The sequence below is a fragment of the Harpegnathos saltator genome, unplaced genomic scaffold (genome assembly GCF_003227715.2).
Source record: "Harpegnathos saltator strain DR-91 unplaced genomic scaffold, Hsal_v8.6 scaffold248, whole genome shotgun sequence".
In the NCBI taxonomy this organism is placed as follows: Eukaryota; Metazoa; Arthropoda; class Insecta; order Hymenoptera; family Formicidae; genus Harpegnathos; species Harpegnathos saltator.
In genome coordinates, this window is record NW_020230037.1 from 41,508 (window position 1) to 64,200 (window position 22,693).

A 22,693-nucleotide genomic window follows, 5' to 3' on the forward strand; every position below is an offset into this window, starting at 1 on the left:
CAGTACGAAATGAAAATGGCGCGCGTGCAAGCCAGACACCGATGTCGATCTCTAATTGCAAAGGCAATTTTATGCGCAACGCCGTCGTCCGTGAGTACATACGCATATCGTGAGACGCGCAATGTGGATACGCGCAATATGGATACGCGCAAACGCAGAGTCAACAGCACTTCTCTTGCTTCTCGAGCAATAATTGTTCGCGTCGATAAATATCGCTAATGTTACACGTGGCAAAGCTGCGGGACACGTCGTTAAGCTCCGTCACACGTCTTCGGTACGCTCGCGGCGAGCGCGCACAGCGAATGACATTTTTGCTCGTGCGTGGAGAACGCCTGTAACGGCTTATATAATAATCCCATTACTTTCAATTGCATTTGTTTAACTTATTTACCTGCGACAAGCCGTTACCGGAATTCTCGGTAACGATTACGCGAGAATAATATTGATCGCAGGCACGCGAGCGCCTCGGAAACCTGCCTTCGCCCGCTGTCTTCGCTCGGCGAAGACCGCCTGTAATTATATCGCCGATTGCTACTAAATTTACATACACGCAAAAATACGCGCCTCGAAGCTCGATCAATTCGCAGCGTAATTTCCAGCCGGATCGCCGCTCAGCGTGACGGGGCGCTACTATGGATTTTTATAAAACAGAATCCTCAGGAACCTGCTCCGTTTCTTTCCTCTTCATGAAAGCCACAATACGATCGACATCAAAACATTCGTACGGAAGCACTCTTTCATAACACCTGATTCCTGGTCACTTTTACAGTGACGTTCGCAATATAGCTTTACAGACGCGTCTGACGAAGAAATATCGGAAAAACACCGTTCACGATTAGGACTACTATAAGGTGTAAGGCGCTAAGGCGTACACCCGAAAAAAAGTAATTTCAGAACAAGCGGAAGCATCTAAATTTTAGAGGATTTTACTCTTATATATGGCCTCAAGAGGATTTCTCTGAAATTAAGAGGAAAATATTATAAACACATTATTCTTAAAGTTAGAGGAATTATATGTGTTATATGTATAATGCAAATCTTATTGATTTTAATATAAATTTCCTCTTATACACAGATTATTTAATCTTTTTTTAAGAGGATTATTATTTATTCTTACTGTACTTTATTCTTACCGGTTAATTTGAAAAAATTATTATAATGTATATAGCAAAAAGTAATATATATAGATGCACTTCTAGCTCCAGTTCTACAATAAATAGACATAAATGAAATGAGATTATCATAACAAGTAAATTTCCAATCAGTTTTGTTATGGATTTCATAGCTACAAAGATATTCATCATAATCAATTATATGGAACATAGTTAAAAGAAAGAATATATTATTCAATTTCTTGCAATAGATTATAAACTGCATTTGACCAAATATAACTAAATTATCTTCGTTATATGTTACAGCAACATACCTTTTTTAAAAAGCGTTCCAAATATTTTTTAAAAAGCGTTCCAAATATTCTGACCCATGAGCGTATGAACACATGAAGTTATCTTTTCGTTTATGTTTGAGGGTAGAGCATACACTGAGAAAAAATTGTATTAAAATTAAACAAATATTTGTTCGAATACGACTGTGAATATATTTATTCAAATTAAGCGACTAATTTCTAAAATGAAATACAGAGATTCTCTCTCTCTCTCTCTCTCTCTCTCTCTCTTTGAATGTAAACTTTTTTCTTGAATTTTGCTTAATAATTGCTTAATTTATGTAAATGTATTCGAACAAATATTTGTTTAATTTTAATACAATTTTTTCCTAGTGTAACTGAACAAAAGAAGGGGATATCCGAATCAACATATTGTTCCTCATATAAGAGGAAAATTGGTTGAGACAAGAGGAAATCCTGTTGAAATAAGAGTAAAACAGTTAGAATAATATCTAGTAAATTTTAGATGAATGCTTCACTTTAATCGCTTTATCGAGAGAGGAATCTTTTTCCCGTAAGAGGCTTCGCTTAGAATATGAGACTATGGGAAAATCACTTTACAAATAGAATATTTTTTTTTTGAGTGCGTGTTTCGAGGTAGGACCCTATGAGACGAGTGACTCGGTCGGCGAGCAAAACCGCCGTGCGCGAGCAGCCGTGCATCCGCAGACGTCGCCGCCGCGGCATGCAGCGTCTAATAGCGCGGCGCGGTGGCTGCTGCATCATCGGTCGCATCGCGGATGCATCCTGGCCCGCGAGCGCGGGAGACTCATCCGCGAATCTGTCGGGGCTGCTGCTGAATGCAGGTGGGGGGATGTGCATCGGCGTTGCGATTTTCCGCCTATATAAAGGCAGATGCACCGGGGATTCTTGGTATCACGTATCGGTCGTCGTTGTCGTTTAAGGGTAAAGGGCCGCCTTGGGACCGCTCGCACCACGAAATACAGACAGAGAGACAAAGAAAGTCGCCGCGGAGATGAAGACGGTGGGTCCTCAGCAGAGGTCCAGAGGACTGATCTCTGACACACCAGGACGCAATTCATCGCCGCGAGCGCTCCTTTAGCCGATAACCGGGCCGAATTCCGGGCGCGGGGGGGGGGAGGAGGGCATCGGTTTTCGGGGGCCGGGCCCGAAGCGCAGCCTCCCGATTTTTGCGCAACAGTGAAAGTGAAGAGGATTTGTGACATTTGTGCGTACGCGCGCGCAACGGAGGGAGAGAGAGAGAGAGAGAGAGAGAGAGAGATTACGCACGCTTTTCGCGCGTGATACGCAGAGAGAATCGCGCGACGAGGATATGTACGAGATGTCTCGCGGAACCTCGTCCGCGATTCTAACGGCCGACGCACGATACGACGATAATTTAGATTTTTCGATTTTTCCTTGAGAACACGCAGGACACCACGGTGACGCTCTTTCGATGTCAAATCTCTCGCGGCGATTGTAAATCTATACGGATTCGAGTGTGATCAATCGCGTCGCAGAAGTATCGTTTCATTCACGAGAGCTCTTCGCTTGCTACTACACGCGAGACACTTAGGCGCCTTGATACCTCATTTCTCGAAATATAATTTCTAAATTGCCTGGGCAAAAAACCATGTAGCCAATATACATACACACATAGGCGCGCGCGCACAACATTGAAATTCGGGTCTGGGACGTCGTCGACTACCGAAGAAGTCACCCCACTTGACAAGGGACCGATTACGAGATTTGGGCTTAATTTGATGATGCAATAATCTAATACCGGTCGTCGAAGGCCGGGTAGGATTCCAAGAAAGGATCGAATTTTACGATAATAACCTCGGGCTTAGCCTTCGTGTCAGCTTCGCCGTCGATTTACATTCATGAGATATCCGTCATCTCCGCACAACAAATATACCTATCTACGCATTCGTAATAAACATAAATGCAAATGTATCTTATACGTTCGCGACAGCTCAACCATACGTCGCTGAAACATATGATAAAATACAAAATAATATCGCAGTTATTTTAAATAAGATAAGATTATTATATAAATAAGATGTCGGCGCGGTCTGTCGGGCGGGCGAACTGATCTTAATGCGTTGCCGCTCTTCTTCTTCATAGATCCTCGTCATCTGGGCGCTTGTAGCCGGTGTCCTCGCTGCGCCGCAGAACCCGAACGAGATCACGGTTGTGAAGCAGGAGGAAGTCAACAACATCGGAGTAGGTGGATATCACTTCAGCTATGAGCAGAGCGATGGCCAGAAGAGAGAGGAGACGGCCGAACTGAAGAACGAAGGCACCGACAACGAGGCGATGAGCGTTGTCGGTAGCTTCAGTTTCATCGCACCGGATGGACACACGTACAGGTACGCACAGCGTTGGGATCACTAAGGATGGACAAGCTTCTGCGAAAAAACGGCCCACGGAGAAGGAGCAAAAGATCAAAGGACCTTCTTCTTCTTCTGCAACATCCTTTGACTTTCTCTATGTTGTCGGCTTTTGTCCGTCTTCAATCGTCGTTTCTGATTGCAGGGTCGAGTATACCGCGGACGAGACTGGATTCCACCCTACCATCAATCTCGTCTCAAAGTAATAGGGCTCGAGGACTGAGTTACATTACCTAGGACTCTGCGGTCGTCGACACGCACACATACACACACACACACACAGACGTACACGCATACATACACATGTACACAACTACATGTAATTAGACACGCGCATTAGGATGTACTTTGTACTTGTATACTGCGAGACACGCGATTCACCGATGCGAACCGCCGTCGATCGACGGAGAACGATCGATCTTCCGCGCGCGGTTGGCCGATTCGTTTCGGCGAACTCGGCGGAATTGATCGCGTTATTTTGCCGACGGGGGCATTGCGAAATGCATGCACGCGATGCAGCGCGCAGACGTTGCTCGAAATCATTGAGAATTTTGCAATCGGACTCGCCGGTGCACCGCGTCCCAGGATCGTTCGCGCTCCGAAACCGGCAACGATTTCACGAGCGAAACGGTGCGTCGCAGCAAATATACGAGATCTCAACACGGCGTCGAATACAGTAATAAAATACATAGCCGGCAGTACAGAGTCGAAATTCTTTCGCTGTGCAATTCTTTATCGACTTGCGTTCGCGCAAGGAGCATCCGCACGCGTTACGCAATATGTGCTAACAAGCCGCGGCACGTCTGCATGCATTCACGTGTCTCGAAGAGTGAAACGCGTGCCCGCTCGCAGCCGGCGATATATACCATTCAGTTTCTCGAAACTGCCAGCAAACACAACTTGAACGAGAGACGTCAGGGGTTTTCATTTGCAACTCTATCTCAGCGAGGCGAGACGGTGCAACATTCATTGCTGCGCCGCGATACCAGTGTTCGAAGGCGCAATTTTTTTATACACGTCTATATATATATGTATCTATAACAGAATGCAGCTCATACAAATAAACTTGTATACATACTGAAGTCTCCGTTGTTATTCATTGATCAACACCCCCCGCTCGCTACAACAATCAACAGTGCTACATATCTTTTTTTAAAACTTGTTATATGTGTGTGTGTGTGTGTGTGTGTGTGTGCGCGTGTGTAAAACTTATATATATATATATATATATAATGAAAATTACAGAATATTTCTGTATAGTAAACACATATATGAATGGGAATATAAATCATCTGTCACAGTACAAACGTCTCGTTTAATACAATACAAAAAGTTATGGTTATTAAACTTACAATTAGACGCTGACAAAATATCGATGAATACATATGTACCGATTATATACCACGTATTGATCCGTGAGAACTTGAAAGAAAGTTCTACATATGTATATATGTGTATAAATATCTCTTGATAATTAGTAAAAACTGATCTACTTTTTTATTCTATATTTACAATCTCTTTAATCTTTTTTTTAATCTATAATACTACTTTGAAGTAGTCTCTAGTATTGAAACACGCGTGATTACCCAACAAATATGTATGAACAAGTATTCGTGGGAAATTGATCGCGTTGAAGCAAAATACCGCATTTACGGTTATCTTTTAATCATACGAATAGAAAATTATTTATACAATATTAAATATTTTTCTTCGATCCAACAAGTGCTATTAATCATTTCTTCACCAGCTATGATTCAAAAATTATAAAGAGTCTTGAATTTGATACGCATATACCTGTATACGTATATGAAGTATTTCGATAAAAATAATTTGTAAATGAATAGCGTAAAAATATTAAAAAAAATTGTACATCTGTATTGTCGTAAATTTTGACTGCCAGCAAATAATTAATGAATAAATTTGAAGTTTATTATTCACATATTACTTCTGCATACAATTAAAGATCAAATCAAATTACTCATGTTAGTAGATAATTCATTATAGTTTCAAAAAATGTTAAATGCATTGCCAGTGAAAATTTGGTTAACATTCCGTACAAACACTAATATTATTGATCATATACAATTAGATGTAAATAATTACGTTTTGATGACACAATTAAATCGATCGGACTTTATTCGCTAGGTATGTTAATCGAAGCATTTTGGTATATATTGCGTTATAAAATATTTGTGCGTAATGCACAATCCCTAATTCAAAAAATATTGTATTGAAACGTACCTCAGTACGTTACATGATATACATATGTATAATTTTAGCTTCTTGCTAACTTCTACGTGGTCCCCAAGCTCTGATTAAGTTCAGAGTCTTGTTCAATTTCGACAGCCATTGTAGTCCTTCCTCTCTTGTGTCAGCTAACATGAAATGCCTGCAAACACGTAACATTGAGACAAACGTATTCCACGTTAAAATAGCGGATATAAAGCAACGACACTTACTCTATTACAGTTTCAATTCCATCGGTCTTCATAATGAGGTTATCAGCGTCGCCAGGTTGCGCGGGTCTAATTGCCTCGAGTAGAAACGTGAAAGGACGCGCGCATTTCTCTCGATTCACAAATTGTATATTTTTCGTAAATATACCTGTGGGCATGTGTAAAATGTATAATATATTAGCATGTCTACAATGAAATTGCGAAATTAAGTGGAAACAGTTCAAATAATACCACCTTCCAAGTCGAGACTGCCTATGGGACTTTTCTTGTGTTCATCTTCAGGATGCACCCAGAAGAAGAGTTTGGCGTTTTTGAGCAAGCACCATCTTCGATCCCATGCACCAAGTCCCGAGATATCTTCGAAGACTGTTAAAAATCCGCGATGTTCTACTGATACCGAGATTTTATGCGACATGTGCATTCGTAGATATCCCTCCAAAGGAGACAGCGACGAGACCTAAACGAATGGAAGAAAATTAAGATCATACGCGCAAGAGTTTATACGTTATTTTTATGAATTTCAGTTACTCTGGAAAATACGTACTCCGAGTAAGCTAAATTGCTTGCGATATATATCCTTCAGGGTGATAGTAACAGTGCCACATAATTGGAAAGCAGGCGATCTGACTGCTCCTGGTCCTGCTGGGCTCTGTACGCTCGGCATTACAAATTGGCTCTTCTTCTTCGGGGTCTTATTCGCAGTCTATAAATAGATACAGGAATTGATGCTATTTTGTTGTATTCCTCATATACTTTTAACATTTTTACAGTTCTTATTATCCATGATTCGTTATGAAGAAAAAAGAAAAATCTTACCTTTATGCCTGTATGATTGATATGATATTTTCTTTCATGTGGCAAATACTTCGGTTGCGTCTGAAGAGAATATACCTCTACGACAATCGTGAAGTCGCTATATAAATCATCGAACTTTAACGTCGAAGGGAAACGAAGACACGAATCGTCAGGTTCAGCGGCGGTAGCTGTTTGGGTAGCGACTACTTCTCCCAAATGTCGCATCAAGCAAACACAATGCAAATACGAATCTGTAACAATTTAGGTATATTTAATTCATTATATTTCTACGTCGTATGAAAATGTAACTTGATTTCATGTTGCACTCACTATTGCCCATATTCCGGAAAAATTCTGTCTTCAATGGTAACGTGATAGCCGAAATGGTTAAAGACCCACTTCCTTGTATTTCTGGTGAGCCTGCTTTAACAGGTCTCAATGTCCCTTCACGCTTCAGTCTTTGCACTTCGTTCAATGCGGCTAATCGCTTATGAGCTTAAAATTTTATACATTTTTTATAAAGATTTTATATAAAAAAAAAAAAAAAAACGATAATATTAAATATGAAGTGACTTATCTCTCGTGCTTCTGTGCAACTTAAAAACTTACTCGCAACAAGCAGGGCCCATTCTCCACCAACATGTTCACTAGACCCATTGAACTCAATAGTTGACTGACACAAGTTTAATGCTTTACTGGCCCCTTCGATTTTCTTCTGCTGCGTGCAAACTTCGTCCAACAATTCTTTCACTTTATTTTCCACCAGTTTCGCCTCATTTACACGTTCCGTTCTTTCCGCGCCAGAAGGTACATCTGATTCTGTTAATTTTGCAGCTACGCGTTGAGGTGTCTTGGTCAACTAAAATGACAAAATTGCCTCTAGAGATACATTTCTTTAATTTGACAGGAGTTAAAAGACGTTAAACAAATTACCTCGGATTGTTGTCGTCTATACGCACTAACAGTTCGCATTAGTGGCACTCGATTACCACCTTCGTCTATATACGCCTTTGTTTTATTCGTCGGTGAAACCACCTTCAAAGGTGAACGGAACCTATAATATTAAAAATCAATAATATAAAGATATATCTTCAGAAAACATGTGCATATATATATTTGGAAGTTTTATCATTTAAAAAAAATAACGTCTTTCAGAAAAGACTGAATAAATCGGAAAAAAGCTCATAAAAGTTAAAACGTACGAGTGATAATTGAAACTGGTGGATGCCCGCGACAGACTCTTCTTGCCTTTATTTATTTTCGGTGGCGTTGGACCTTCTTCTCTCAAATTCATATCGTTATGTGGCTCTTCCGCTTCAAGACATTCTTCCAAATATTGATCCATCTCATTGAGCACTGAGAGATCTGACATAGTACTATCTGGATCTGGTTCTATGGATCTCTGTAATCGCAATATTGAGAAAGATGAACATCCAACGATCAGTTACAACATATTTACAGAATTCTTTTATAAGTTCGCATTTAACCTTTTTATGAGTTTTACTAAACAATGAACGTTCGTCTAACTCGTGCAAAATACTGCGCCCAAAACTTGTGTTCGCTTGATTGTTAGTCTGTTCACTTTCAGTAGTACATTCCTCATCCTACACACATATATGAACACGTGCGTAAAAGGATGGAAAATATATAAATTATATATTTTCATAATATACATGATCATCTGAATTATCTTACTTGATCGTCGCAATCACTACAGTCAGATTCACTTTTCTCGTCAAGCGTGGCTGTTACAGGTTCGCTTGTGTCATATGACTCGGTATCACTTTCCGTGGTAGATGTAGACTCGACATTTTCTAAATTGGGATAAAGCGATCCTTGTTTCGGAGGAGCAACACGAATGCGTTTAATATCGGGCATCGCATTCATATGTTGAACTTTGGGTGGGCTTCCAACGACTACAAAAAATATCAGAGTTAAAGAATAAATGAGAATACCTCTATTGCATTTGCGTTATAACACAAGCTGAAGTGTACAATTGTACTTTTATGCATACCTTGTCTTTTTACCGGAGAAGATTTAGTGATATACGATACAATTTGAGGCTGTTGTAACGACTGTTGTAACGACTGTGGTAACGGCGGCGGTGGTGGTGGTGGTACGACAGTATGATCCTACATTTAACGAATAAAAAATAAATAATTTTCATCAAGTGTCAAAAAATGTTTACATTTTTTTTTTGACACAGATTACGACACAATTTCATCGATTTCTATATTGCAATAATTTATCAATTACCGGAGCAGGAGTCGGCTTCACCGGGCAAACGGGTGAACTTTTCGGCGATGAAGATTTGCCACCTCCTTCACTGCTTTCACTCGTACGAATACCGCACCTAACGGTAGAGCCGCCACGAGCAAACTCCTTATTCTCGTTGAAACGCGAACGTAGCATATCTAACTCACGTCGTCTCTCAGCTTGGGTAGCTTGTAAAATCTGATTTTCCATTTCATCTATTTTGTGCTTATTTTGTTCAAATATTGCACGTTGCGCGCTGACCGATTTGCTTGGACCATCATTTCGGTTACTGGTAGATGAATCTGAAAAGAGGAAATTTCGTTAAAAAAATCTTGCATCAAACATAGATAATAGGATAAAGTACATTGCTCAAAATGCTAGTACTTGAGAAAAAATTAAAATACACTTTATGTAAATGTTTAACAAAAGTTATGTAAGCATTTAACAAAAATTAAGATTGAATACAAAAATTAATTTTAAAAACTCGGGATGTCTCAATATATATTATACATGCCTACGCTGGATCCTGATTGTACACTAGGCTTATCCTTCTCCTGCAGCTTCTTTGGTGGTATCGACATTGTGAGCGGTGCTTTCGGTATCAAAGGAGCCCCTCCCTTATTTCGCTCGAAGAGAGCCATTCTTTCTGCGAGAGTCATTTGAGCTGGATCCTTTGCTTTTACGTCCATATTCTTAGCTTCGAACATCGACGCTTTGCTCAACACTGAACCTGATGGTTGTACTAAATCCTTCGGCGAACCATTAAATCCCAATCTTGGTAATCGCGAGCTGCTAGTAGTATTTGCATTTTTGACAATTTTCTCAGGAGTATTGGAACCTTTGTTGCCGTTGATTTTGAAAGGGGAACCACCTGGGCTCTCGGAAACACTAATGTCACCATCTGCTTTTCCTTTCGATGATCCATCCGATTTATAGGGTGAAACTCTCTTCCTCTCCTCCTTGTTTTGCGAAATATGACTTGAAACCGTGTTTGATTCCTGAGAACAATCCTTATAGTCATACACGAGGCGAGAATTGCTTTTTGTACGACTAAAGCCTTGCGCCTCCTGTAAATAGCGTTTTTGCTATCCAAGTATTATTTAATTGACAACTGTTTTCTTAGATATGAAAGTACGCTACGTGATATGATAGAATAAAATGTTAGTGGGTTAATTAACAGGAGAGAACCACAGAAAAACTACACGAAGCTTTAGTCCTTCACCTTTAGAATAAAATTTATTTCATCAGGTATATACTAAATATCTTACCAAACAATCTAATATACTTCTATCCCAGTTCAATTGCTTAACTGGACTTCCATGTTTACTTTTCCTCTCATTATTGTTTGCTAATTTGTTATGTCCACTTGTACTTGGTTGGGGCTCTGATCTGTTTTTGGCTTGTTCATTAAACTTTGCTTGTATCCTTTCTGCTTTATTATCCATTGGTTTGGTCTATTAAATTATTATATATATATATATTATAAATACATATAAATATTATGTTATCATTGTCTTAAAATAGATTTAAATTAGTTTATACATGTACCAATTTTGGATGAGATAAATCATCCTCCCAACTGTTGATCGTTGAAGCTAAAGCTGCTAATTTATCAAGTCTAGCACCTCGCTTCACTGGTTTATGATCTACGTAATCTTCTGCACTGAATTTTTCTTCAGTTCTATGTATAGGGGAGCTCAACTCATGGGTATTATCATCTGTCAAGAAAATTATATATTAATTATTCTTTTTGTTTGTAGGGAATCTAGATTGTATATGATAACTTACTATACATTTCAAGTTATAGATAAAAATATAAAAAAATTATACTTTCATATAAATTGTTTCATTTGTATAAGAAACAGTTGGATAATATTTTTAGGAAATATAACTCTTTAAAAAGCAATGAAGAATACAAAGAGAAAATATATAGTCATATCACACTATATATAGTGTATAGTTATAGATACATATATCTCCTGCATGAAATAATTTAGATATATGAAAGCATACTCATGTATATACTCATGCGCACACTCATATAGTGTACACTCATACAGTATCAGAAACAAGTTTCAAGCAACTTGTGTGGGAGTAGCTGAATGCATGGTTCGTATGAGAGTAACCAAATAGAAAGGTTCAACAAGGATTCAAGATTTCATTACCTAAGAGATTTCAATATCCATTCAGTAAATTTTATCAGTTTTCCATTATGTTATCATTACAAAATAAAAATATGTAATTTTATTAAATTTTCTTTATTATTATATTCTTCATATATATTTTATCATACTATCTATATTTGGAATGAATATCCCATCTGAAAACTTTTTATGTTTTAATTTCAATATTGCTTACCAGAATATAATTTCCCAAGTCTTTGCAACTTGGATCTAACGTTGCAACTCTCAAAATCTCCATTCTCTTTGTCAACTTTTTCAAAATTTTCACATATGTCATTTTTAGCTGGAGGAGATTTTCGTGGTGGTTTAACTGGACTTTTATCTATCGTTACTTTACTTGATGACTTAGGTGGTGATGATTTAGTTGAGTTTATATTTGCTGTTGCTGCAATATATATCTCTTTTTTAGTATAAGAATTATACAAGATAACTATGAAATAGTTAACTACAAGGATCTTATTTTAAATTAATTTTAACAAGTATCCTTAGTCAGACAGTTGATTTAAACTTAGCAAAGAAAAGAAAATTACCTGCTACTTGAGCCAGAATAACATTTGCATCTTTTAAAGGACTGCGCTTTTTAACATCATGTCCCACACTTGATAATTGTGTGTCTAATCTTTCTCTCCTTGCTTTAGCACGTTCCAACATACGCTGTTTATCAATATCAAAATAGAATATAATGTAGCATAAACAATAAAATATGATACAGTAAAATACATATAATAGAATACAATAAAAAACAATTTCAAATAGTACTTTGATATTTATTTTTATTATGATTTATATATTTATGTATTCTTTCCAATTGATTTATATGATTCAAATAATATAGAAAATTTCATAATAGCAGTAACGAAAAAGTTATTGATGATGCGACGTTATTTGTCACAATTTCCCATTCACATCTCCTTTTTCGAAAAGGATACCGAAAAATTCTTAACAATTGTCATAGAAAATAGATGATGGGAGACGAAAATGCGTCTAATGTCTATTCGTAAATACAATTCTACCGCGTAGCATGCTGTGTATATTGTGCTCTCTCTCTTGTTCAGAGTCTACTCTAGGTAAGAGACAAAAAGATATTTTTACCTGAACGAAGGGCTCCATTGTTTGCTGCATTCGTATATGATGGTAATTTTCTCTTTTCAGCCGAAATTTCTTCAAGGATATTCACTTTCTTCACGTCCAAGAGCACGCATAAGAATTCTTGAAAGGACACCGAATGAATGAGAAACGTAGTTCGCGTCACAGCGCAAGGGGAGTATCCTTAATTCTGACCGTTGGATTTAAACATGGGCGCCATACTGATCACAGAATGGGGGGAAAGGAAGGGAAGGGACGGAATGACAGTTCTCCGTTGGACGATTATTCGTTACGATATCTCACGCGGGCAACGAACGAACGCTCGCGATATAATCTTTTAATTCACGAAATGCGACGCACTGACGTTTTTCTGCTTGCCGCATACTACATCTCGCGAAACGAAAATTTTTTAATTCGACGAATAAACACGCGTGCGTGAATCGTCCTCACCAAAAGATGCGATCGTTTTAGCAATACGTTACTCTTTCTGCACTCGAGAAACGATATACTGTTTTGCACAGTATAGTAAATTTATACACCACACTATACATATTACAAGCATACGAAGAGAAAGGAACAAACGGATAGAAAGACGAATAAGTGCAGAAGTACAGGACGAATGCAAACTTTTTTTCAACTAACTTCGAAACACCGTGAAATCTGAATAGTCGTATAAATTGTAGTTGTTATCAAATCCGCCAATCAGGAGTTTAATATAAAAATCATGGTCGTCACTCGACGGCATAAAACACTTCGTGATGGATTCGTGAATCTGATTGGTTAAATTTAAAAATACGCACTGGCTAAAATTCGCGAACCACAAGTTAATTACAAACCGCCTCATTTTGCTAAATGTTTTATCATATTTTTTACATATTAAATACAAACACAATCGATATGCTCAAGCACTTTATGCGATTGAATAAGCGAATAATTTAAATTTTCCACTGATTTTTAATACGCAGCACGTATTTGAAACATATTTCACGTCCTTACAATGTATAAGCATTTCGAAATTTATCGAAGCAAAATTGCCGCGTAATTGATTTTTCTAATTGATTATACTAAAAATCTTTAGAGAAATAGCAAGATAAACGTATAAAAATATCACAATTCTAAAGCGTCAATCCATGTAGAAACTTATACTTACCTCTGCAACACAACAAAGATACCAAAGAAGACACTATGCAACTGCAGCAGAAGCTCGACTGACTCAACTTATGTACCTGCTGCCTAAAATGGTTGACATCTAGTGGCAGAATTTCGTACTAAAGTACAAATATTTGAAAATTTAAAATTTCCCACTGACTTTTTTATGCACTGCGATATTATGTATCGTATGCAATAAATAATAATAAATTATATTAATCTCATTAGAACAACGGCGGAATAACGGAATCTCTTCTTACTTAACAATTCATTCCTCTGTTTAATTATATATTTTACCATAGATATAGTAAGAACAAACTGAGCGTGTTCTCTAAAGATTCTTGCACAATGTCAGACAACAGGAACAGGCAATAAAAATAAGGAATAAGAAATTATCGGCATCGATACACAATATTGCTATGGCGATAAAAACCTTAGCCTTACTTTACTACTTAATTGGAACATTCGAATTGTTTCGAATGCCTCGTAGTGTTCATAACTGATCTAATCAAACATAATCCAAAAGTAACATGACTCTAAGTTTTTCTGTATTTCAGATTCATGCTATGAGTTAAATATTAATATGTTTTAAAGTTTTTGTTGTGTGTGTGAACAAAGTAAATCAGTAACATCTAAAAAAATGTATATATAAGGATATACTATATTATACTATATGGTTTTATTAGTATAATAAAATTTTCATTGACATCTTTCGTCATTAGCTATGGATGACGAAAACATGATATTCTTTCTCTATGCAATGCAAGTAGCCAACCCATTGTACATTGCAATTTATAAATTTAACCTGATAATTTGAACACTGTGATTGGTTGGTAATAGGCAATAGGAATAGAATTTTAAGGTCATTCTACAATACGTGTCGTAAGTTGTAAGCCGTAGGAACTGAGCAATTATGGCCGATTATTTTTATAATAATTGATTGTGATTCGCCAATTCTTACGGCTTACAACTTACGACACGTATTGTAGAATGACCTTCAAACGTGACGGAAATTCTTTATCTATTGTTTGTGTCACAGTTCATTCTGCATTGACACACAGTTGATATATTGGAATTCTTCGTTCCTATTCTTTATTTCTATTACCTGTTCCTATTATCTGTTGCCTGGCATTGTGCAAAGATTTTTGCGAAAATCAAGTTAAACTGAAAATTAGGTAGAAAAGGACAAGAAGCTGGTGCTGTGTAGCTTTCTTTATCTGTTCACGCATGCGCGGTAAGATACAGATGTACAATGGGTGCGTTCCAATATTCACTGCCAGCCCTGAAAATCTATAGTATATGTGACATAAACTATATATTTTCAGTACTGGCAGTGAATATCGGAACGCAGCCAATATATGACATGCATGAAACGTTAAGTTATTCAAAATATTTTAAAATATTTAAAAATACCAATTCTCTCTTACGGCATGGTGAGTATAACGTTATTCAGCTACGCTTAACTTTCTCTCCATTCTTTTTCACATCTCACTTTCTCCCCAGCCCTTCTTGTCAAAGAAAGAAGGATATACAGCACCTAATGTTCAGCTATTTATACCTGACTCTCAGGTTTCAAATTTTATGCTCAGTCTATTCTTACAATAGTTACATTCAGCAGAAAAAATTATTTTACAACAGTTGCAAAGCAGTTTTCTCTACTGAAAAAGCCATTGTCTATATATTTTACCATTTTTTACTTCTAGTCTCTCTCTCTTTCTCTTTCTCTCTCTCTCTCTCTCTCTCTCTCTCTCTCTCTCTCTCTCTCTCTCTCTCTCTCTCTCTCTCTCTCTCTCTCTCGCATAACGTTGAGATAAAGGTATCTTATAGCAGCTGAATTATCATGAACTTCCTGACATCATTGATTATACTATCAATTATGTATACAAAAAGATGAAATATACATATTGTAAATGAGTTTCTTTGTTTTCTTATAGATGCAATATCTATTTCAGTGTAATAATTTTAATATGTTAAATGCATAATAAGATAAATTTAGAGAATATGGATTATTCCAAAAGGCATTGTTATTTAATTAATATGTGTATGTCTGTGTGTGTATATGTTGTGTACTTATATAAGTTTTCTATAATAAGAAGATACTGGAATAAGTATAAAATAACTATAATTCTGTGCAAAAGTTATATATATATAGTTTTACATAGTTATTGATATCAAATTTATCCTCATAAATTAGGAAAAATTGTACTGTCTACAACAAATCATATTCAGTACTAATATCGTTTGTATCTCAAGTACAAACAATATGTCATTTATATTATTATATTAAATATGTTAAGATATAAATTAATATTGTATTAAACACAACAAAATTAAAGTAAAAATACCGCTTTCTGGACATGTACCTACTCTGAACATTCTTATTGTTTTGATCTTTATTTATTAATATTTAAACTGTATTGAAAGTTTAAATATTCGTATTTTAAGACCTAAACAATAAGAATGTCCAGGATCAAGTACATGTTCAAATATTGATATCTTTACTTATCCTGATGAAATAATTATCTCATGTTTTGGAATAGTCATTCGTCATACATGTGACGATTCATCGCCGGTATCAGCTGCCATTGCCTCGCGATTTTCATACGCCCAGAAGCCATGAAACTCGATTAAAATACTGACCATTGTGTCGCCTTGTCCACTGTACAAATCAGATAATATTAGTTAACAATTTTAAATCAAATCATCTTATATATCATCAAATTATATTATGTATATGCAAGATTTTCTCACCAAGATAGTAAGTCTTGTAGCCTAATTTTGCATGAATCTACCGGTTTTACCATATCGAATATTTCGTCTTTAACATCTTCAAAGCTAACAGGTTCTTGGCCATGCATCGTCATCTGCTCTTGTATAGCCTAACAAAAAATTATTTATTAGAAATTGTTATAAAAATAAGTGTTGAATTGAAAGAAAGAAAGGCGTCTTACTCTAAAGAAATAATTAAGACAAAAAGTATCTAAGTAACCGCGATTGTTGATGTCTAAAATCCGAAACAGATAATGAAGGCTTTGAGGTTCGTGTCGATTTTCTAACGCCAAGACAAAATCTAAATATGTTTTGTAGTCCATCTCCCCTTCATAAGTAAGGCATTCTTGAAACACTCTTTCAAGAAAGACACCAGTTAGAGTGCCAGTACCGTACCTGTTAACGAGAACAATATTTACTTAAAAACGTATATTACAACTTAAAATATAGTAGCAAAGAAATGATCGAAAAATTAAGTAATAAAAGTCTTTACAACTTTTTTTTCAAACATACAATACATTCAAAGATTGTCAAGCCAATTACCCAGCAAGTTCTTCCTTATTCAACATCCCATTATGATCTCTGTCAAGATTGAGGTACTGGCCATATACTTTGAGAGCCGAAGGTGCAGAAAACCAGTTTGCCTCTTGTAAATCTTTGGGCAAATCTTCATCACGTAACTCCAGGAGATCATCCAAAAAACTACATGCTAAGATATCCTGGATACGAACACGCCCAATACGAAGAGGATCCAAAAAGAATAAAAATTTTCTAACAGCAGTGCACACATAGAAAGAATGAAAGGACTTTTCAAGACCTTCAAGTTGTGGCAGTGTTGGTATCAGCTCTAAGATATAATTTTCCAGATCCTGTAAACACGTCCATAATTTTCAAATAAGGAAATGCTACATAATGTAAATAATAAATTAAAGTTTTATTTTTAGGTATAGAATTATAAAAATTTACAGATTCTCTGAGATATCCTTGTCCTGTAACGTCATATAAAGATAAGCCAATTCTGGTCTGATGTAACCATACTTTTCTCATGACATAGTTGAACAGTGCCATAATACTAATTCTGCCGTGAGGATCTCCTTGTTGTAACTTAGCAAACACGACAGCAGTAAAATATGGACTACATTTTGCTCCTGCCAGTTTGCCAACTTTCTTAAAATCCTCATAATTAATCAATTGCTCATCCCCTGACAAAGGTGGGCTGTGATGTTTATCCAATAGAACCCATAATGCCTTTAACTCATTATTATCAAGCAATTGTCTAGAACGTCTTTGCAGAAATAAAGCACGTGTTTCTTCACGTAATTTCTGTGGTAAAATCTCATCTTCTTTTGGCAGCTGAAACATGAGATTAATATATAGGAACAACAATTTTTTTACATTATAGGTCCAATATACAAAGTACAAATGTCACCTTGAAATAAAATTTTGGTATAACTCTGTAAGTAGAATCATTGTCTTTAGCTTTCACACCTTTGCACTGCTCATATATTTTCTGAAAGTGTTCATCCTCTCTTTTTTCATTCTTCATAGAATTTTCATCCGCTGCACAATAAAACACAACACATGGAGATTTCTGTTTACATGCTCAGAAAAGAGTGTAAATCACAAGACAATATTTTACTAAAATTATATAGACTTTCTAAAAAATATGTACTTACATTTATACATTGAAGCGCAATGTTGCAGCCGTATCTTGAATTCCATTATTCTTGTAAACATTCGTTATATACACCCAACCCTACGTCCTTAGTGTAGCTGTATCCACATTGCCTTGGTTAGGATCGATCACAATTAGCTCGAAGGTCGTGTGACAGGATTAATCTGAGACGTCACACTAGAATCGGTTGATAATCACATAATCGCCTTTTCTTCGTCTTCGCGGTGGAAACGGGCCCGATATGGTCGGGAAATTAGATTTGCATCGCGCGCGCGCACGTTTAAATTCCACGTACGATATGAATCGTGATATAGGTTAGGTAGCACATATAGCGAGACGCGATATGTTCGTGGGGGATAACAAGATTGTTTTGAATACGTGGCCGTTTGAAGATTCATGAATTTCACTTTTGAAGATTCAAGATAGACAAGCGACATGCAACGGTGATGATAGATTAAGAAGCCGCACACCGAAGCGACATTAATAGGCAACAATGATCCTGTTTAGAGCTGGTTCAATTTTGGGCCTCTTGATCCTAGTCAGCGGGTTCCGAGAGTACGAGAAGAAGGACCTGCTCGCTCTGCGTGAGGAGGTACGCACCATGTTCGATTACGCCTACTCCAGCTACCTGACCTACGCTTATCCATATGACGAACTACGTTCACTCAGCTGCGACGGCTTCGATACCTGGGGCAGTTTCTCCCTGACGTTAATTGATGCTTTGGATACGCTCGCGGTCATGGGCAATTTTACCGAGTTCCGTCGCGTCGCTGAGATAATCAGCGCGCGAGCCAATTTTGAAGCCAACATCAATGTCTCCGTATTTGAGACAAATATTCGGGTGATAGGTGGTCTACTGAGCGCCCATCTGCTGTCACGCAAGGCTGGCGTCAAGCTGGAGCCAGGCTGGCCTTGCAACGGCCCACTGCTGCGTCTCGCCGAGGACATGGCCAAAAGACTGATTGCCGCATTCGACACACCTACTGGGATGCCTTATGGCACAGTAAATCTCAAATATGGAGTACCAGAAGGTGAAACCAGCATCACTTGCACAGCTGGCATTGGTACGTTCATTCTGGAGTTTGGTACTCTCTCCAGGTTGACAGGTGACCCACTATACGAGGAGGTAGCTATAAATGCCATAAAGGCTCTGCACTACTATAAATCCAATATCGGCCTGGTTGGTAATCACATAGACGTGCTGACTGGTCACTGGACCGCTCAGGATTCCGGTATCGGCGCTGGAGTGGATTCTTACTTTGAGTATTTGGCAAAAGGCACCTTACTGTTCCAAGATCCCTTACTGGCTTCAATATTTCAAGAGCACAGGAACGCCATAGAGAAGTACATTCGTCGGGAAGATTGGCATTTGTGGGTTTCCATGACTAAGGGTCAAGTTACCTTGCCAGTGTTCCAGTCTCTAGATGCGTACTGGCCTGGTGTGCTGAGCCTATTCGGCGAGATTGGTGACGCGATGAAGTCGCTGCACAATTATCACCGTGTGTGGAAGCAGTTTGGCTTCACTCCAGAGTTCTACAACATACCGCAGGCCGAGGCAGGCACCAACAGGGAAGGTTACCCTTTGAGACCAGAGCTTATTGAATCCGTTATGTATCTTTACAGAGCAACCAAGGATCCTTATTTGATCCAAGTGGGAGTGGATATACTCAGGAGCTTGCAGCACAGCGCCAGAACAGCGTGTGGCTATGCGACAATCAACGACGTACGGGATCATCGCAAAGCCGATCGAATGGAGTCCTTCTTCTTGGCGGAAACCACTAAGTATCTGTATCTTCTGTTTGACACTGACAACTTCATCCACAACACTGGTTCCGAGGGAGAGATCATCGACACACAATGGGGTCAGTGTGTGGTGGACGCCGGCGGATACATTTTCAACACTGAGGCTCACCCGATCGACCCCGGTGCCCTGTACTGCTGTCATCCGGCGCAAGAGATCTTCCCAGATAAGAAGCCGATGCTGAAAAGATTCCTGCCGGTGCAGGAACTGTCGATGGATATCTTCGCGTCGAATAATCATTATCACGAGGACAAAGTCACCGGCAAAAATTCGGATCTGTCGCCGATCACGATCGCAAAGCTGTCCGAGATTAGACATCATCCTGCGAACAAGAGAGAGTCAGTTTTCAACGAGAGCTCGCTGACAAACGTTTCGGCGACGAGCACACTGGCGAACCCAGCTGTGCGTGAAGATGCCCAAGTCGAGGAGTCCGAAAGGTCAAATCGGAGCGCGAATCCAGACAGTCAGCTGCCTACGACGGCGCAAATTCTCGGCCCCTCGTCGACAATCTACAAAGCTGACGACAGTGAAGTTTCCGACAGCTTGGAGCCGCCGCTCTCATCCAACGGACAATATTCAAATTCTGCTGGCGTACATAATAATCTGCCGAACGCCACACCGAGTCCGATCAAGATCAGATTCGAGCCGCAGATACTGCTGGAGAACATCAGACACGGCAATTTGTATCCGACCAACATTACCGCGAGACAGAACTACCAAACACTGTCCTGTCAGGCTCAACCATTTCTGCAACGAATATCAATTATAGGGGAATTTTTTTAATCAACGCTTGTGGAAGGTATATGTTTCTACAAAAGAAAAGAATCTGTTCTTGAGAATTTTCTTTTTCTGTTTCATTTTCTATCGCGGTCTTGCATTTTTATTAGCTAATTTTTGCAATCCTGTTTAGTGCGAGAAACCGCGTTGTACTTTAGGGTATATTCCTGTGATAATAGTTGCTGTATAATTTTTAATAAATATAAAATCTGTAAATAATGTATATGAGTCATACATTTATAATATATGTGGAGATATTTTAAAAATGGTGTGTGTTATATAATATGAAGATTTATTACTGAGTCTGTTCTTTTTCGAGGAACTTTTGAACTACTGCAATAAGTTAGAATAAGAGAAAATATATATCTGTTTCACTCCAACTTATTACATTAGTTTTACTTATTACATTAATTCAGAAATCCTTTGAAAGAAAAAAGACCCACTCTGCTAGTATGCATAAACAGTTGATGTTAAATACTTCTTTCGCCATATGATTAATTTACAAACAATCAATTAAAAAATGCATGAATTTTTTATAACCGATGAAACTTGAAGCCATCGATGATAATCGATTAATTTCAACTTTTTTTTATAGTGAATTTTATCCAATGAAAAGATTTTTATTGTGCGATGAAGAGAATCGTACATGCGTAGTTCACATGTATTTTCTCAGAAGACGTATTTTGAAAAATGCATTCTTTGGAATCCGGTCCAATGACCGCTCTCAAGGTCCGTAAATAGAGGAACGGAACACAGTCAAGTCCTCTCCACAGCTTCTATGGTATAACTAGATTGCTAACTCCCTTATATCAGAGAGGAAGCTGAGAGCGGCCAACACGGCGTTTTCGGCGACACCGATTTTTCGCACTGGGAATGGGCGCTATCTGCATCCATTTTGAGAAGGGAACTACGATGCTACATCCATTTTTAGGTCTCGACGGTAAAACCTGCATCTGGTGGCTGTCCGTGCTACATCCACTTTCAGGCGGTTTATGTCCGTGCTACAACCATAATAGCGTACTTGACAAGCACGGTCTCGCGCATTGTTATGCATTTGTAACATGAATTAACATGTTAACATGCATAAAAAAAATAAGAATTGAGATTGTATATGATTAATATCATGAAGATTATATACGATTTATATCGATATATAAATATATGATAATAAGATAATATTTCGTGTGTACCCAAAATTATTTTTCCAAAATATTTCAGCGTTACGTTAGTACTTATTTATACTCCGGCAGGCGTTTTTTAGCGCAGTTGTGTCCGTGTGCATGTGTTGCATTGAAAGTGTGCGTGACGTACGTGTGCATATACGCACTCACCCACACACACACACACACATACACACACACACACACGTGTCATACGCAATAGATAGAATCTCAGGGTATATGCTTAAATATTTTCAATTGCCGTACGTTTCTATGTAACAATGAAGTCGGCACACACACAGAGAAACTGCTCCCGTCTATCCGTCTGAAGTCCCGCCCTCCGCTCGATGTGTTTTGACGAGCCAAGCGAAAGAGAGAGAGAGAGAGAGGGAATGTGTTCGCTCCATCTCGCTCTGATTCGCAACGTTGCCGAGATTGTGCTTCCCGACACACGGCCGAGACTGACGTTTCACTCTCGGCGTGAATCCAACGAGATGATCAATAGCAATCGATTTCGACTAAACTCGTTGTGTCGATAGATTTGCATGACAAATTAACATTGCACTTAAAGATACGGCGTAGCATTGAAGCGTTTACAAGAAAGTCGTGATTGAAAATCGCAAATGCTTCATGAAACAAATGAAAGAGCGAGCTTCTCAAAGAGCGTGTGACTTGGTGGAAGTACGCTGGATTCGCGGGGTTGAGGTCGGTGGTTCGCATCTCCTTGGCGGTCGGCGTTGTCCTTTTTCGCCAATCATTTTTTTTTCGTTTTTTAGGAAAATGCACGT

General features: G+C 38.1%; 4 protein-coding genes across 8 annotated transcripts; 2 read left to right on the plus strand and 2 right to left on the minus strand.

Annotated features, from left to right (window-relative positions):
- On the plus strand, window positions 1-4,880 carry CPR28 (cuticular protein 28). 2 transcript variants are annotated; one of them, XM_025298914.1, is made up of 3 exons: window positions 1-90; window positions 3,533-3,777; window positions 3,944-4,880. In XM_025298914.1, the coding sequence occupies exons 1-3, from the start codon at window positions 10-12 to the stop codon at window positions 4,002-4,004; spliced, it is 387 nt and encodes a 128-aa protein (XP_025154699.1). In that variant the 5' UTR covers window positions 1-9; the 3' UTR covers window positions 4,005-4,880. The 2 variants fall into 2 exon arrangements, with proteins under 2 accessions (XP_025154699.1, XP_011151374.1); XM_011153072.3 differs by lacking the exon at window positions 1-90 and adding an exon at window positions 2,295-2,429 and having other exon boundaries at window positions 3,944-4,094.
- A 923-nt stretch (window positions 4,881-5,803) lies between these two features.
- On the minus strand, window positions 5,804-13,773 carry LOC105190359 (anillin). 4 transcript variants are annotated; one of them, XM_019844713.2, is made up of 20 exons: window positions 13,725-13,773; window positions 12,581-12,697; window positions 12,019-12,142; window positions 11,664-11,873; window positions 10,854-11,023; window positions 10,574-10,759; window positions 9,820-10,372; window positions 9,306-9,607; window positions 9,064-9,181; window positions 8,745-8,965; window positions 8,537-8,653; window positions 8,252-8,451; window positions 7,983-8,103; window positions 7,659-7,908; window positions 7,380-7,544; window positions 7,071-7,300; window positions 6,799-6,957; window positions 6,489-6,711; window positions 6,258-6,402; window positions 5,805-6,187 (listed from the first exon to the last, which is right to left on the minus strand). In XM_019844713.2, exons 2-20 carry the CDS (start codon window positions 12,608-12,610, stop codon window positions 6,085-6,087), a joined length of 3,627 nt encoding a protein of 1,208 aa, XP_019700272.1. In that variant the 5' UTR covers window positions 12,611-12,697; window positions 13,725-13,773; the 3' UTR covers window positions 5,805-6,084. The 4 variants fall into 4 exon arrangements, with proteins under 4 accessions (XP_025154698.1, XP_019700272.1, XP_025154697.1 ...); XM_025298912.1 differs by lacking the exon at window positions 13,725-13,773 and having other exon boundaries at window positions 12,581-12,960; XM_011153073.3 differs by lacking the exon at window positions 13,725-13,773 and having other exon boundaries at window positions 9,820-10,303; window positions 12,581-12,952.
- Window positions 13,774-15,914: 2,141 nt separating this feature from the next.
- LOC105190361 (serine/threonine-protein phosphatase 2A regulatory subunit B'' subunit gamma) lies at window positions 15,915-18,487 on the minus strand. Its single transcript, XM_011153076.3, has 7 exons — window positions 18,169-18,487; window positions 17,922-18,052; window positions 17,459-17,845; window positions 17,036-17,361; window positions 16,675-16,888; window positions 16,475-16,602; window positions 15,915-16,382 (listed from the first exon to the last, which is right to left on the minus strand). Exons 1-7 carry the CDS (start codon window positions 18,227-18,229, stop codon window positions 16,271-16,273), a joined length of 1,359 nt encoding a protein of 452 aa, XP_011151378.1. The 5' UTR covers window positions 18,230-18,487; the 3' UTR covers window positions 15,915-16,270.
- A 127-nt stretch (window positions 18,488-18,614) lies between these two features.
- Edem1 (ER degradation-enhancing alpha-mannosidase-like protein 2) lies at window positions 18,615-20,987 on the plus strand. The gene has a single exon (XM_011153077.3). The coding sequence runs from the start codon at window positions 18,661-18,663 to the stop codon at window positions 20,749-20,751; it is 2,091 nt and encodes a 696-aa protein (XP_011151379.1). The 5' UTR covers window positions 18,615-18,660; the 3' UTR covers window positions 20,752-20,987.
- The last annotated feature ends 1,706 nt before the right edge of the window (window positions 20,988-22,693 follow it).

Bases quoted from the DNA above. Each gene is read 5' to 3' on its own strand.
- LOC105190361 (XM_011153076.3), bottom strand. From the start codon at position 18,229: ATGTTTACAAGAATAATGGAATTCAAGATACGGCTGCAACATTGCGCT. The intron at 16,889-17,035 runs GTAATTGGCTTG...TCTCGTTAACAG, and splicing joins AATAAGGAAGAACTTGCTGG to GTACGGTACTGGCACTCTAA. The intron at 16,383-16,474 runs GTGAGAAAATCT...TGATTTGTACAG, and splicing joins CTACAAGACTTACTATCTTG to TGGACAAGGCGACACAATGG.
- LOC105190359 (XM_019844713.2), bottom strand. From the start codon at position 12,610: ATGCAGCAAACAATGGAGCCCTTCGTTCAG. The intron at 9,182-9,305 runs GTAATTGATAAA...CGTTAAATGTAG, and splicing joins TGAAGCCGACTCCTGCTCCG to GATCATACTGTCGTACCACC. The intron at 8,452-8,536 runs GTTAAATGCGAA...TTGCGATTACAG, and splicing joins TTAGTAAAACTCATAAAAAG to AGATCCATAGAACCAGATCC.
- Edem1 (XM_011153077.3), top strand. From the start codon at position 18,661: ATGATCCTGTTTAGAGCTGGTTCAATTTTGGGCCTCTTGATCCTAGTC.
- CPR28 (XM_025298914.1), top strand. From the start codon at position 10: ATGAAAATGGCGCGCGTGCAAGCCAGACACCGATGTCGATCTCTAATT. The intron at 91-3,532 runs GTGAGTACATAC...TCTTCTTCATAG, and splicing joins TATGCGCAACGCCGTCGTCC to ATCCTCGTCATCTGGGCGCT. The intron at 3,778-3,943 runs GTACGCACAGCG...TTCTGATTGCAG, and splicing joins CCGGATGGACACACGTACAG to GGTCGAGTATACCGCGGACG.